The 13,603-nt window shown below is 44.5% G+C and overlaps 1 protein-coding gene across 1 annotated transcript; it reads right to left on the bottom strand.

The window, feature by feature from the left end:
* Positions 1–1,088: 1,088 nt before the first annotated feature.
* Positions 1,089–4,114, bottom strand: LOC147110234 (ferritin heavy chain, oocyte isoform-like). Its single transcript, XM_086004137.1, has 4 exons — positions 3,975–4,114; positions 3,102–3,248; positions 2,215–2,340; positions 1,089–1,380 (listed from the first exon to the last, which is right to left on the bottom strand). The coding sequence occupies exons 1-4, from the start codon at positions 4,074–4,076 to the stop codon at positions 1,234–1,236; spliced, it is 522 nt and encodes a 173-aa protein (XP_085860263.1). The 5' UTR covers positions 4,077–4,114; the 3' UTR covers positions 1,089–1,233.
* Between the last annotated feature and the right edge of the window lie 9,489 nt (positions 4,115–13,603).

Here is a 13,603-nt window from a genome sequence, read left to right as displayed (position 1 = left end):
AGGCCAATGACAACGCAACATGTGATCACGTGAATACAATAGGTATTGCTTCGATGCCTGCGGGCCAATGATAATTCAGTATGCAAATGTTACACCTACAACAATGCTGCTGCAATAGAAAGTAAGTTAGTTTTTGGTAGAAAAATCATTGGCTTGAATAGGATTGATATGATTGTGGCAGAGAGCACATAGGGACAGTAACACAATTCACTATGTATAGGCAATGTTATCGCTCCACGTTATGTACGGAACTTGGTTGGGTTATCGGAGCAGGGTCCCTTTAATAGTCGTCGATTGTGTGTCGATGTCATAGCCCTGCGACGAGGCCGAGTCCCTCAGTCCATGCGGAGAGTTAATAAAGCTAACACGTGTTTTTCTTTGCTGCTATGAAAGTCTCGCACTCTATTTCCAGTGACTCCTACATGATTACTGATTTAGCTTCACTTTACCCAACACCAACAACCTCCCCGTAGGACACACTACTGCTCGATTCAGACTAGTGCTTTACTTAATCCCAGACATCAAGTATTGCCGTCGGTGGGGCTAGAAAAAGAAAGTAACCTGGGAAAGAAAGAGAATGATAAACAGAAATGATCCTGCCCAAATGGAAGTTTCTAAGATGGCCAACGCTGTACTGTGTACACATGTCACACAGCTTTGGCAATCTAGTGCGTGACTTGTGCCATCAGTCAAATGTAAAGACAGCTCAATAGCAGATCATTCCCCCACCTTTACAGGTAAAAGTCTGAAGCAAGACACCAGGCATGTACTCTCCCTTCTCCTGACTGAAGAGTCACTACTGTCAGCACTAATTCAACCCCCTTCACCCTTGCCCATTGCTTTGTTTTAAACCACCACAGCTTAATGACTGTTTGCTGGCAGATGTTATAAAAAACCCTTTTCAGCAGGAACTGTTACCGAGAGCTCAGAAAACCATTAGAATCCTCTCCAGTGATGATTTGAAGATGTGGGCACAGCCATCCTGGGAGTGACTTCTGTATTTTTAACTTGGATCATATTACACAGCTGTGTATTGTGCAGTGGGATCTTAACCAGATCAGCTATTTAATTAAACAAAGACAAACCAGTTCAATGATGAATAACCTTTATTTCCATGTACTGTGACAGTTAGATGAGAAAACTGGGAAATAATGACAACCAAAGTATTCACCACCAGAAGTTGGTCACACTTCATTTCCAACCTGTATAGAACTAATGGTTCAAGAATCCCATTCAACTCAGGCTGTGCTTGTCAAACAGGTACTCTCCCATGCCATTCTCAGGGGCTCCCAGTCTCATCAAGTTGGTGATGTGATCTCCAAGCTTCTTGATCATCTTCACTTGCTCATCCAAGTAGTGGGTCTCCAGGAAGTCACACAACTGAAAGTGAAAAACAAAGCACAATTAGCTCAGAGGAGACATCATCAAAGGCCTTCCGAGCTTCACCGCCCATGGAGATGGTCCTTTATCTTCTACTGGATGGGGTAACTGGTACAAGTGCTGCAGAGAAATAGGTGGATTGGACGTCAGATTAGATTTACTCCAGGAGTAATGCATTTACCAATTTAAAATTGGAAAGCAGAACCCCCTTCAGTTACAACTTCTCCTTTGGTGTCCCAATTTCAATCTGCTTTATGCACTGGCCTCATCTCAGTGAGATCCTGATGTTGAAGTCTTTTGTGAAAGATCATCAGAAACCTATTGGGCATGGAGATATTGCTAAAGATCAGTGATCAGATTAAGCTCCCCAGATAGCCTTCAACTCACCCAAAACATGGCAAGTGTCAGCCATGGCTTACTGGTACCACTGCCAGTCAGAAGGCCCTGGGTTGTCCCATTTCAGAGAATGGAGTGAAAACCAACACTTCACTGCAGTACTGAGGGAGAGCTGCAATGTCAGAGGTATTGTCTTTTGGATAAAACAGTACACAAGGTCTTGTCTGCCCACATGGTACTATTTCAAAGAAAACAAACTGGAATGTCAGTGTCCTGGCCAATATTGATCACTAACCAACTTAATAAAACAGACTATCTGGTGATTTCTCTCATTTCTGCAGCAGGATCTTGGTGTGCAGATTGACTGCCATGTTGCAAACATTACAATAATGACACTTCAAGAAGTACTGAATTGGCTGTAGTGTTTTTGGACACCGACGACAAGGAAGGCACTGTAGATATGCAAATCTTTCTTTAAATGAGACATTAGGAACTTACATGAGGGTCAGTGTTCCCAGTGGAGAGTTGGTGTAGATCCAACAGACTCTGGTTGACATCCTTCTCCAGCTGCAGAGCTCTCTGCATCACCACTAGGCCATTGCTCCACTCATCCTGCTCTGGTTTCTGAGAGTTTGTAGGGGTGGGGTATAGAGTAACATTGGAAGAAATTAGTTAACAGACTTGAACATTTCAGGAGTTAGTCAGATCACAACTCAATGTCATTCTTGATATTCTAAGCCAGGATTTTAACCAGACAGTTCATCAAGAATTCTCTTTGGAATGAGTTATTTGACTTGAAATCACAGCACTATAGGCTCTAAAGTGAGATCACCTAAAATGGAGCACAATATTCCAAATGAGGTCTATCTAGCAGTAATTGCAGTAACACTTCCTTGCTTTCTATTCTATGCCAGAACATGAAGCCCACCTTTCAATCAGCCTTTTGTCTCTGCAAGCTAGCTTCTAAATGACATCTGTACTGGGACACACCCCAAATCCCTACACTCTTACATCTGATGTGAACATCAACCACTTCCTTCCAGTCAACCCCCTAGCCAGTCTCCAATTTTGCCCTGGAGCTCACTATAGACCCTAGCTCAGCAGATCACTATTTGCACATTTAGATCATATGCACTAGTCACCATCCAGTGGTCTATTTTATACCAACTGCCTCCTACTCCACCCAGTTTTATTGGGGTCACAAGGTTGCTTCTAATGCACTTCCAATTTCTGCCAGCAATCTCCTGCCTTCTGAAAATCCATGCATACAACAATCATTGAGCCTCCTCTTGGAACAACTTCCATGACTCAGATAATCTAGTATGAGGTAACTAGCCTACTTTTCACAAAACCATGGCAATTCTTCAAAGTTTGCTGAATCTAACCTTGACATCCTCCAGGACAACACGCCCCCCACGCATATTCTGGAATTTCAGCAGTTTCTCAGCATGCTCACGTTCCTCATGTGACTGCTCCTTGAAGAACTCGGCAAAGTGACGCAGGGCAACATCATCCCGGTCAAAGTAATACGACTGCAGGTAGAGAGAAAAATGGAAAAGAGACAATTGAAATCTAGATCTGATCCATGGCCAACTCAAATGGTAGCAACACCAATACTTTCCAAATCCTTTTTGAATATGTTGGAAGCTCCTCATTGAAGTAGCTCAACAGAATAGGAGGTTATGTTACTAGAAAATATTAGCGAGCTTTAATGCTTTTTGGAATAAAGCTCTCAACTACACTTGGTCAAAATATCTGTGGTATCTTCTTTTGTTCCCAGATGAAAGTCTAAAAGCAGAGAAGGAAAAGAGCCAAATCTTTAAAATTAAATAGTTTAACACCATCCTCAGGTGAGAAAGACTAACAGGATTCACTCAATTAATTAGAGGGGGATAAAAACTGGCCAGAACCAGCCAATGTTTCACTAACTAGTCACCCAATTCAATCTAATTGTTGCCATCCAAGTTGGAAGTTGACTAGTTTTAGTGAATCTTCAAGATGAACCCTCCATTACAAACTTGATGAAACCCTGGAGTTAGTTTCAAATATAAACACATCAGAATAGGACAGAGCTATTACAGAGCAGGAAAGAGTCCTTCTGCAAGATCACTGTCTTAAGAGCATTCACTGGATTAAGACTGGGGAGGGCTATAGAGAGACCCTCTAAAGCCCATTCATTGACCTAGAGAAATTCTACCTGCTTAGAATAAAATAACAGCCTTAATTTTGAAATAGGACCCCAAAAATACAAAACTCACCATGGAGAGATAAACATAGGAGGAATAGAGCTCCATGTTGATCTGCTTGTTGACAGCATCCTCACAGTCCTTGTGATAGTTCTGACGCACTTGGGAGGCCATCTTAACTCTTCCTGTTGCAAAGCACTGAGCTCAAACTCCACTGTAGTAACAACCTAACCTCTACCCTCACAAGCTCCTGCATTTCAACAGGGTCTGGCATGATCAATGATGATTGACAATCCCTGTGAGCCAGTCAGGATCTTCCATCAATCCAGGCACCAATTAACAAAGGAGAGGGGGCGGTGTGTGATACCCAGAGCCAATCAGAGCTTTGGAATACAGAGGTTTGGATGATTATTCTGTGATGTCATTGCTGTTGGTTTCTTTGACTTTCCTCAAACTGAATTTGAAAGCGTCTCTGTTCTCAGAATCAGAGTTTCACAACATATCTCAAAGAGCTCGATGAAATTCCACCCTACAGATGGTGTCGAGCACAGCCGGCTCTAAGTTAACCCGTCTCTCGGAGAATTGATGGGCATCTCGGTGGCTCCAGAATGAGTCCGTGATACCAAGGTTCACAATGTTGACCACAATAGATTGAAAGAGACTGACCTACACCAGTCAGTCTGCAGTGGATCTGCAAAGCAGCCCACAACGAGTTGGGGAAATGGAAAGTGGATCAGTGGGGAGCTTCAGACAGAATCTGTTGCTCCGTCACTGTAAAGTGCGATGTGGACTTTTATCCCCATGAAATTTAAGAGCTGTAAAGTCCTGTGGTTAGGTTGCACTGTTTCCTCATCTCCTGCAAACCCCGGGTCTGTTTTGAGGAATGGTTTTATACCAGAAAGGTCAAGTGTCTCGTGTTTTCTCGACCGATGCTGCCTGACCTGCTGAGTGTCTCCAGCGTTTTCTGTTTTTCTTTGAGATTTCCAATATCATAGAGTCATAGAGTAATACAGCACGGATAGAGGCCCTCGGCCCATCGTGTCCGCGCCGGCCATCAAGCCCTGTCTAATCTAATCCCATATTCCAGCATTTGTTCCGTAGCCTTGTATGCTATGGCATTTCAAGTGCTCATCCAAATGCTTCTTAAATGTTGTGAGGGTTTCTGCCTCCACAACCCTTTCAGGCAGTGAGTTCCAGACTCCAACCACCCTCTGGGTGAAAAAGTTCTTTCTCAAATCCCCTCTAAACCTCCCGCCCTTTACCTTGAATCTATGCCCCCTAGTTATTGACCCCTCTACTAAGGGAAAAAGCTCCTCAGCATCCATCCTATCTATGCCCCTCATCATTTTGTACACCTCAATCATGTCCCCCCTCAGCCTCCTCTGCTCCAAGGAAAACAAACCCAATCTGCCCAGTCTCTCTTCATAGCTGAAGCGCTCCAGCCCTGGTAACATCCTGGTGACCCTCCTCTGCACCCTCTCTAACGCGATCACATCCTTCCTGTAGTGTGGCGACCAGAACTGCACACAGTATTCCAGCTGTGGCCTAACCATTGTTTTATACAGCTCCATCATAACCTCCTTGCTCTTATATTCAATGCCTCGGCTAATGAAGGCAAGTATCCCATATGCCTTTTTTACCACCTTATCCACCTGTTCCGCCGCCTTCAGGGATCTGTGTACTTGCACACCCAGATCCCTCTGACCCTCCGTCTTGCCTAGGGTCTTTCCATTCATTGTGTATTCCCTTGCCTTGTTAGTCCCCCCAAAGTGCATCACCTCGCACTTTTCCGGGTTAAATTCCATTTGCCACTGTTCCGCCCATCTGACCAACCCATCTATATCGTCCTGCAGACCGAGGCTACCCTCCTCGCTATTTACCACCCTACCAATTTTTGTATCATCCGCGAACTTACTGATCATACCCTTTACATTCATATCCAAGTCATTAATGTAGACCACAAACAGCAAGGGACCCAGCACTGATCCCTGTGGTACCCCACTGGCCACAGGCTTCCAGTCACAAAAACAACCTTCGACCATCACCCTCTGCCTTCTGCCACTAAGCCAGTTTTGTATCCAATGTGCCAAGGCACCCTGGATTCCATGGGCTCTTACCTTCTTGACCAGTCTCCTGTGCGGGACTTTATCGAAGGCCTTACTGAAATCCATCTATACCACATCCACTGCGTTACCCTCATCCACACACCTAGTCACCCCCTCAAAAAATTCAATCAAATTAGTCAGACATGATCTTCCCTTGACAAAGCCATGTTGACTATCCCTGATTAATCCTTGCCTCTCCAAGTGGAGACAAATTTTGTCCCTCAGAATTTTTTCCAATAATTTTCCTACCACTGATGTTAGGCTCACTGGCCTGTAGTTCCCCGGTTTTTCTCTACTACCCTTCTTGAATAATGGTACTACATTAGCGGTTCTCCAGTCCTCTGGCACATCCCCTGTGGCCAGAGAGGTCCTGAATATATGTGTTAGAGCCCCCGCAATCTCTTCCTTTGCCTCACCCAGCAGCCTGGGATACATTTCATTCGGGCCTGGGGATTTATCCATTTTTAGGCCAGCTAAAACCGCCAATACCTCCTCCCTCTCGATGTTAATATGTTCGAGCATATCACAGTCCCCCCGCCCTATTTCTATGTCTACATCGTCCTTCTCCATCGTGAAAACAGATGCAAAAAATTCATTTAGAACCCCTCCTACATCTTCCGGCTCCACACACAGATTGCCACTTTTGTCCCTAATGGGCCCTATTTTTTCCCTAGTTATCCTCTTACCCTTAATATACTTATAAAACATCTTAGGATTTTCCTTTATTTTGCTCGCCAGTGTTATTTCATGGCCCCTCCTTGATCTCCTAATTTCTTTTTTAAGTATCCCCCTGCACTTTTTGCACTCCTCTAGGGCTTCCTCCGTCTTTAGCCTTTTGTATCTACCAAAAGCCCTCCTTTTTTTCCTAATCCATTCTCGTATATCCCCTGACATCCAAGGTTCCCTGTGGTTTTTGGAACCACTCTTGACCTTTACGGGAACATGTTGCCATTGTATGATCTCAATCTCCCTTCTGAAAGCCTCCCATTGCTCCGATGCGGATTTTCCTACAAGTAGCTGATCCCAGTCCATTTTGGCCAGATCCTGCCTTATCCTATTAAAATCGGCCTTCCCCCAATTTAGAACCTTTATTTCCGGCCCATCCCTGTCCTTTTCCATGACCACCTTAAATCTTACCATATTATGGTCACTATTACCAAAGTGCTCACCTACTAGCACTTTTTCCACTTGGCCGGCCACATTCCCTAGAATTAGGTCCAGTACCGCCCCCTCTCTTGTAGGACTTTCTACATGCTGGCTCAAAAAGCTCTCCTGGATGCACTTTAAGAATTCTACACCCTCTGAGCCTTTCACACTCTGACTATCCCAGTTAATATTGGGGAAGTCGAAATCCCCCATTATTATTACCCTATTATTTGCACATTTCTCTGAGATTTGCCTACATATCTGTTCCTCTATCTCCCCCTGACTGTTTGGAGGCCTATAGTACACTCCCAGCAAAGTGCTTGCCCCCTTTTTGTTTTTAAGCTCCACCCATATGGCCTCATTAGAGGAACCTGCTAATATATCATCCCTCCTTACTGCAGTAATTGACTCCTTAATTAATATTGCGACACCCCCTCCTCTTATACCTCCCACTCTGTCTCGCCTGAAGATTCTGTACCCCGGAATATTGAGCTGCCAGTCTTGCCTCTCCCTCAGCCATGTCTCCGTGATAGCAATGATATCATACTCCCATGTGTTTATCAACACCTTCAGTTCATCCACCTTATTTGCAAGACTCCTTGCATTAAAATAGATGCCATCCAGCCTTGCCCTCATATATTTGCCCTGTCTACCAAGCTGACTTGTTTTTTTCTCTATAATTGGCAGCACATCACCCCCTATTTCAGCTCCCCTCTGTATCCCATCCCCCTGCCAAGTTAGTTTAAACCCCCCCCAACAGTGCTAGCAAACCTCCCCGCAAGGATATTTGTCCCGCTCTGGTTCAGGTGCAACCCGTCCGACTTGTACGAGTCCCACCTTTCCCAGAAGCAGGCCCAGTGACCCAGGAAAGTAAAACCCTTCCCCCTACACCAACTCTTTAGCCACGCATTCATCTGCTCTATCCTCCCATTCCTATACTTACTAGCACGTGGCACTGGGAGTAATCCAGAGATGACAACCTTCGAGGTCCTGCTCTTTAATCTGTTACCTAGCTCCCTAAATTCTTGATGCAGGACCTCCTCCCCCTTCCTTCCTATGTCGTTGGTCCCAATGTGGACCACGGCCTCTGCCTGCTCACCCTCCCCCTTAAGAATGCCCTGTAGCCGCTCAGTGACATCCCAGACCCTGGCCCCAGGGAGGCAACAAACCATCCTGGAGTCACGTTTGCGGCCACAGAAATGCCTATCTGTTCCCCTTACGATAGAATCCCCTACCACTATTGCTCTCCCACTCTTTTTCCTCCCTTTCTGAGCAGCAGAAGCGTCCCTGGTGCCAGGAAGTTGGCTGCTGCTGCCTTCCCCTGGTGAGTCATCCCCCTCAACAGTATCCAACTTGGTATACTTGTTTGAAAGGGGGACGTCCGCAGGGGTTCCCTGCACTTCCTGCCTGCCTCTGTTGCTCTGCCTGATGGTCACCCGCTGTGCAGCCCTACCCTGAGGCGTGAACAACTCGCTAAATGTGCTATCCATGACCCTCTCAGCATCGCGCATGCTCCAAAATTCATCCACCCGCAGCTCGAGCGCCGCAATGCGGTCTACAAGTTGCTGCAGCTGGATGCATTTCCCGCACACATGGTCGTCAGGGACACTGGCAGCGTCCCTGATTTCCCACACGGAGCAAGAGGAGCAGAACACGGGTCTGAACTCTCCTGCCATGACTTACTCCTTTAATTAATCTAAAAAATTATTCAATACCCCAGTTACAGGTATGCTCTAGGGCGCTTTATTTACCAACTGTCCCCACTACACCAGAGACCCTAGAAATTTAACACCACAGAAGTCAAGCTTGTATTGAAAAGAAATACTCACCAACCAATCACTTACCTGCTCCCTGGTGACGTCACACTCTGATTACTTTTTACCTCTCTCCTCTGCTGTTGCTTTGGTATGCCTCAGTATCTGCAGTATTTCGGTTTGTGTTCCTATCCTATTGTAACTCTGGTCCAACTACCAGGCATTTAAAAGGACCACAAAACTGTTATGTTCATTAATAACTAGTCGTTTGTATTAAGAACAGGTAGCTTTTGCTAGACACTTTATTGAGCACGTGTGGACTAGGTACAGTATCTGTAGAGGCCTCCATCTTGACTGCTGCCTTGTGGGTGGCCTAGTGCATTGTGGGTAGCCCACTCTTATATACATACAGCACCACCTAGTGTATCATTCCAGAATGACAGCTTACTGATCATTACATCCCCCTTTCTTTGAGGTTAAACAAAATCAGTATCAATCAATATCAATCAATAACAACATAAACATCTTCAACAGTCAATACATTTTCAATGTCGTTTTCTTTGTACTCAAATATTAAGTCTATCAGGCTTTTTCACTTCACGTGTGGATCTTCTCAGCACAGGTAAGTCTGATGTTTTTTCATGAGAGCCTGTATGTGTATTTGTGTTGGATTGTTCTGGTGGTGAGTGACAAGATTCAGTTGCGGCATTGTCATCGATTTGCTCTTCGATAGTCTCTTGTGTTTTTAGGAGGGAACGGCGGTTCCTCCTGAGAATATGTCCTTCCTCAGTTCTAACAGTGTACGACCTTGGTCCTACTTCCTCAAGAACTGTAGCTTTCCTGTTCCATGCACCTGGATCCTCAATCCTGACAACATCATCCCTTGTCAATGGTTTCAGAGTTTTGGATGACTTGTCATAGTATGATTTCTGTTTCAGCTTTAACAGTTGAAGTCTCTGTCTCAGTTCCTTACTCTGCTTTTCTTTTGCACAGCAGGGTAGCGTGGTACGCAACTTGCGACCCATTAGGAGTTCAGCAGGCGAAGAACCAGAGTCTAAAGGCGAGGCTCGGTAGCTCAGCAGGGCGAGATAAGGATCAGACTTGCTTTCTGTCGCTTTCTTCAGTAGCTGCTCGAGAACTTGAACACCTTTCTCTGCCTTACCATTCGACTGAGCGTACAAAGGACTGGATGTGATGTGTTGAAAGTCATAATGCGCTGCAAACTGTTGCCACTCCTTGCAGTTGAAGCACGGACCATTGTCGCTAACGGCAATCCTGGGAATTCCATGTCTGGCGAAGATGGATTTCACATGCATTATGACACTGCTTGCTGTGGTGCTTGAGAGCAGTGCCATCTCAGGATAGTTAGAATAGTAGTCAATCACTATTAGATAGTCTTTACCATTTAAATGAAAAAGGTCCATACCAACCTTTTGCCATGGTGCTGTTGGTATGTCAGCTACTATCATTGGTTCCTTTGCTTGTTTGTTTTGGTGTTTCTGACATGTCTCACATTTGCCTATCATGTTCTCAATGTCCTTATTTATACCAGGCCAATAAACAGTGTCTCTTGCTCTCCTTTTGCATTTTTCAATTCCGAGGTGTCCCTCATCAATCCTTTTGAGCACGTCTTGATGTAGAGCCTGTGGAATGACTATTCTGTTCTGTTTTAGTAATAGTCCACTTGCGACACTCAGTTCTGACCGTATGTGAAAATATTTTGGACAGGAACCTTTTGGCCAACCATGATGAATGTTCTCTATTACTGTTTGTAATACTGTATCTTTTACTGTTTCTTCTGCTATTTGCTTTGATTTTGTGTCTGACACGGGCAGCGCAGCAGTGACCATACTCACATGAACATCCACGTCTTCTTCAGTAGAGCTCACATGACTCATTGTGGGTGCTCGGGATAGTGCATCTGCTAACACTATGTATTTGCCTGGTGTGCAGATCAGTTCAAAGTCATATCTTTGCAGCTTCATCATGAGTCGTTGAATCCTTGGAGACATCTCATTCATGTTCTTTTTCATGACGGCAACCAGTGGGCTGTGGTCTGTCTCAACTGTGAAGGTGGGAAGTCCATATAGGTAGCCATGAAACTTTTCTAGTCCAACTACCAAGCCTAGACATTCCTTTTCAATCTGGGCATATCGACACTCAGTATCAGTCATAGACCTGGAGGCATAGGCAACAGGCTTCCAATCTTCACCCTCTGCTTGTAGCAAGACCGCACCTAGGCCATCTTTTGATGCATCTGTTGACACTTTGATACTTTTTGTTGGGTCAAAGAAGGTGAGTACAGGTGTGGTTGTCAGCACTGTTCTGAGGTTGATCCACTCTTGTTCATGTCTTTCTGTCCATGCGAACTCATTTGTTTTATGTAGCAGGTCTCGCAGACAGGCTGTCTTGGCTGACAAGTTATGAATGAACTTTCCAATGAAGTTTATCATCCCCATGATGCGTAGCACTCCTTTTTTGTCAGTGGGTCAGTGCATTTTGAGTACGGCGTTTACTTTTTCCATATCTGGCTCTATTCCTTTACCAGATAGATTATCTCCTAGGAAAGTGACTTCCTGGACGCCAAACTGACACTTGGCTTTGTTGAGCTTCAGTCCATTCCGGCATATGCTCTGTAGCACTTTAGTCAGTCTCTCATTGTGTTCTTTCAGTGTGGAGCCCCAGATGATGATGTCATCAACATAGACCCGAACTCCTTCCAGACCTTCAATTATGTGTTCCATCGCTGTATGAAAGATTTCAGATGCAGATATTATCCCGAAAGGCATTCTGAGGAAACAATACCTGCCAAATGGTGCGTTGAAGGTACAGTATTTGGTGCTCTCTTCATCCAGTTTTAGTTGCCAAAATCCTTGTGAGGCATCGAGCTTTGTACAGTATCTGGCACCTGACATTTCACTGGTGATTTCTTCTCGCTTGGGAATCTGGTAGTGTTCACGTTTTATGTTTGCATTTAAGTCCTTTGGATCCATGCATATTCTTAGATCATTGTTCTTTTTCTTGACACATACCATGGAGTTACCCCAGTCTGTTGGCTCTTCGACTTTCCTGATGACTCCTAGTGTGGTCATTCTGTCCAGTTCATTCTTGCGCCGGTCATGCAGGGGTGCTGGAACTCTTCGTGGAGCATGTGCCACTGGCTGAGCATCCTCCTTTAGCTGGACCTTGTAAGTGAATGGTAGAACTGCAAATCCTTTAAACACATCCTGGAAATTATTCACTACAGAATCCACCGAGTCATCTGGTCTGCTTATGGCACAGTTTATACGGTAGACTCTCTTGACCAGTTCTAAGTCCTCACAAGCTTTGTCACCCAGTAGTGAATCAAGTCCTTCAGCCACAACAGAAAACATGAGATGATGCACTTTGTCTTTGACTGTCACTTTAAGTCTGCATACACCTAAGCTATCTATTTTCTGTTCATTATAGTCCTTCAGTAGTACTGACTTTTTCTGTATTTTGGGCTTTTCTTTCATATTGTTAATGTCACTCATACTGATTAAGTTTGCTTTTGCCCCAGTGTCTAGTTTCAATGTAACTAATGCTCCATTTACCTGCAGTGGGATCATCCATTTGTCCTCTTTTACTGCATTGACGTTATGTTCAGCATTGTTTATTCCTGAGGGCTGCACATTTTCTGTATCCTTTTCTATATTGTCACATGACACCATTCCTACAAAAAATGTCTCACTTAAATCAGTGTCCTCAATCACATTAACTCGGACTTGTTGCCCTTTCTTTGTTTTTACTTTTGAAAAGCATTGTTTGGCAAAGTGATTCTTTCCATGACATTTTGTGCACATTTTCCCAAACGCTGCACATTGTTTTAACTGGTGTTTGTAACCACAGCGTTTACAATTAAAAATTCCTTCCTCCGATTGCTTTTCACTTCTGTTCTGCCCATGTTTCTTCCCCTTGTAGGACACAGCACCGACAGCAGCACTTACTGCAATCGCATCATCATTGATTTCACTGAAAGTCTTGGCATGCTTTTGAGCTAACTCGGTAACTTGGCATATTTTCACAGCAATTTCCAATGTCAGTTCGGTTTCTCTCAACAGACGTTCCCTGACTTTTTTTTATCATGAATATCAAACACAATCTGGTCACGAATCATGGATGCTTTCAGCTCAGAGAAATTACATGTCTGTTGTAGTGTATGTAACTGTTCTACCTTTAAGAGAACTATTGTATGTAACCGTTTACCTTTAAGAGAACTATTTTAGGTTTGGCACTACTTTATCTTGGCTGCTGTATACTCTAATACCGACGGTGACCACATCGGTATATAAGTGCTGTGGCAGAACTTATTGGGCAGATTCGCCCTGACCTTTGAATAGTAAAGTCCTTTTTAAGTTACTCTTGTAGTCTGTGTATTACTTCGCTATACAACCCACAGACATTACAGTGGCGAGGAGTTCGATCTTACCCTGCGGCATCAATACTTCTGAAGAAATAAACGAGCGTGGAGAAGAGGCACCCGCCCTCGGCGTTTTGCTGAGAGAAAACTCGAGTCTGCAGACCAAGAAAGGAGGAAGATTTCAAACACGAAGTCTTCCATCAGCAACAGGCACGGATTGTCCCTTCTGCCACGGTGGTGAGTGAGCCGATCAACACGAGAAGCAAGTCGGCCACGGTGACTGTGATTAAAGGGAAAATAGAAACAAATAAACGG

This window comes from Somniosus microcephalus, chromosome 12, assembly GCF_052327205.1.
Source record: "Somniosus microcephalus isolate GS21.2 chromosome 12, FLI_Smic_1.0, whole genome shotgun sequence".
Classification (NCBI taxonomy): Eukaryota; Metazoa; Chordata; class Chondrichthyes; order Squaliformes; family Somniosidae; genus Somniosus; species Somniosus microcephalus.
The sequence above is the reverse complement of the archived record's forward strand: the minus strand, read 5'-3'. Positions and strand labels throughout refer to the sequence as shown.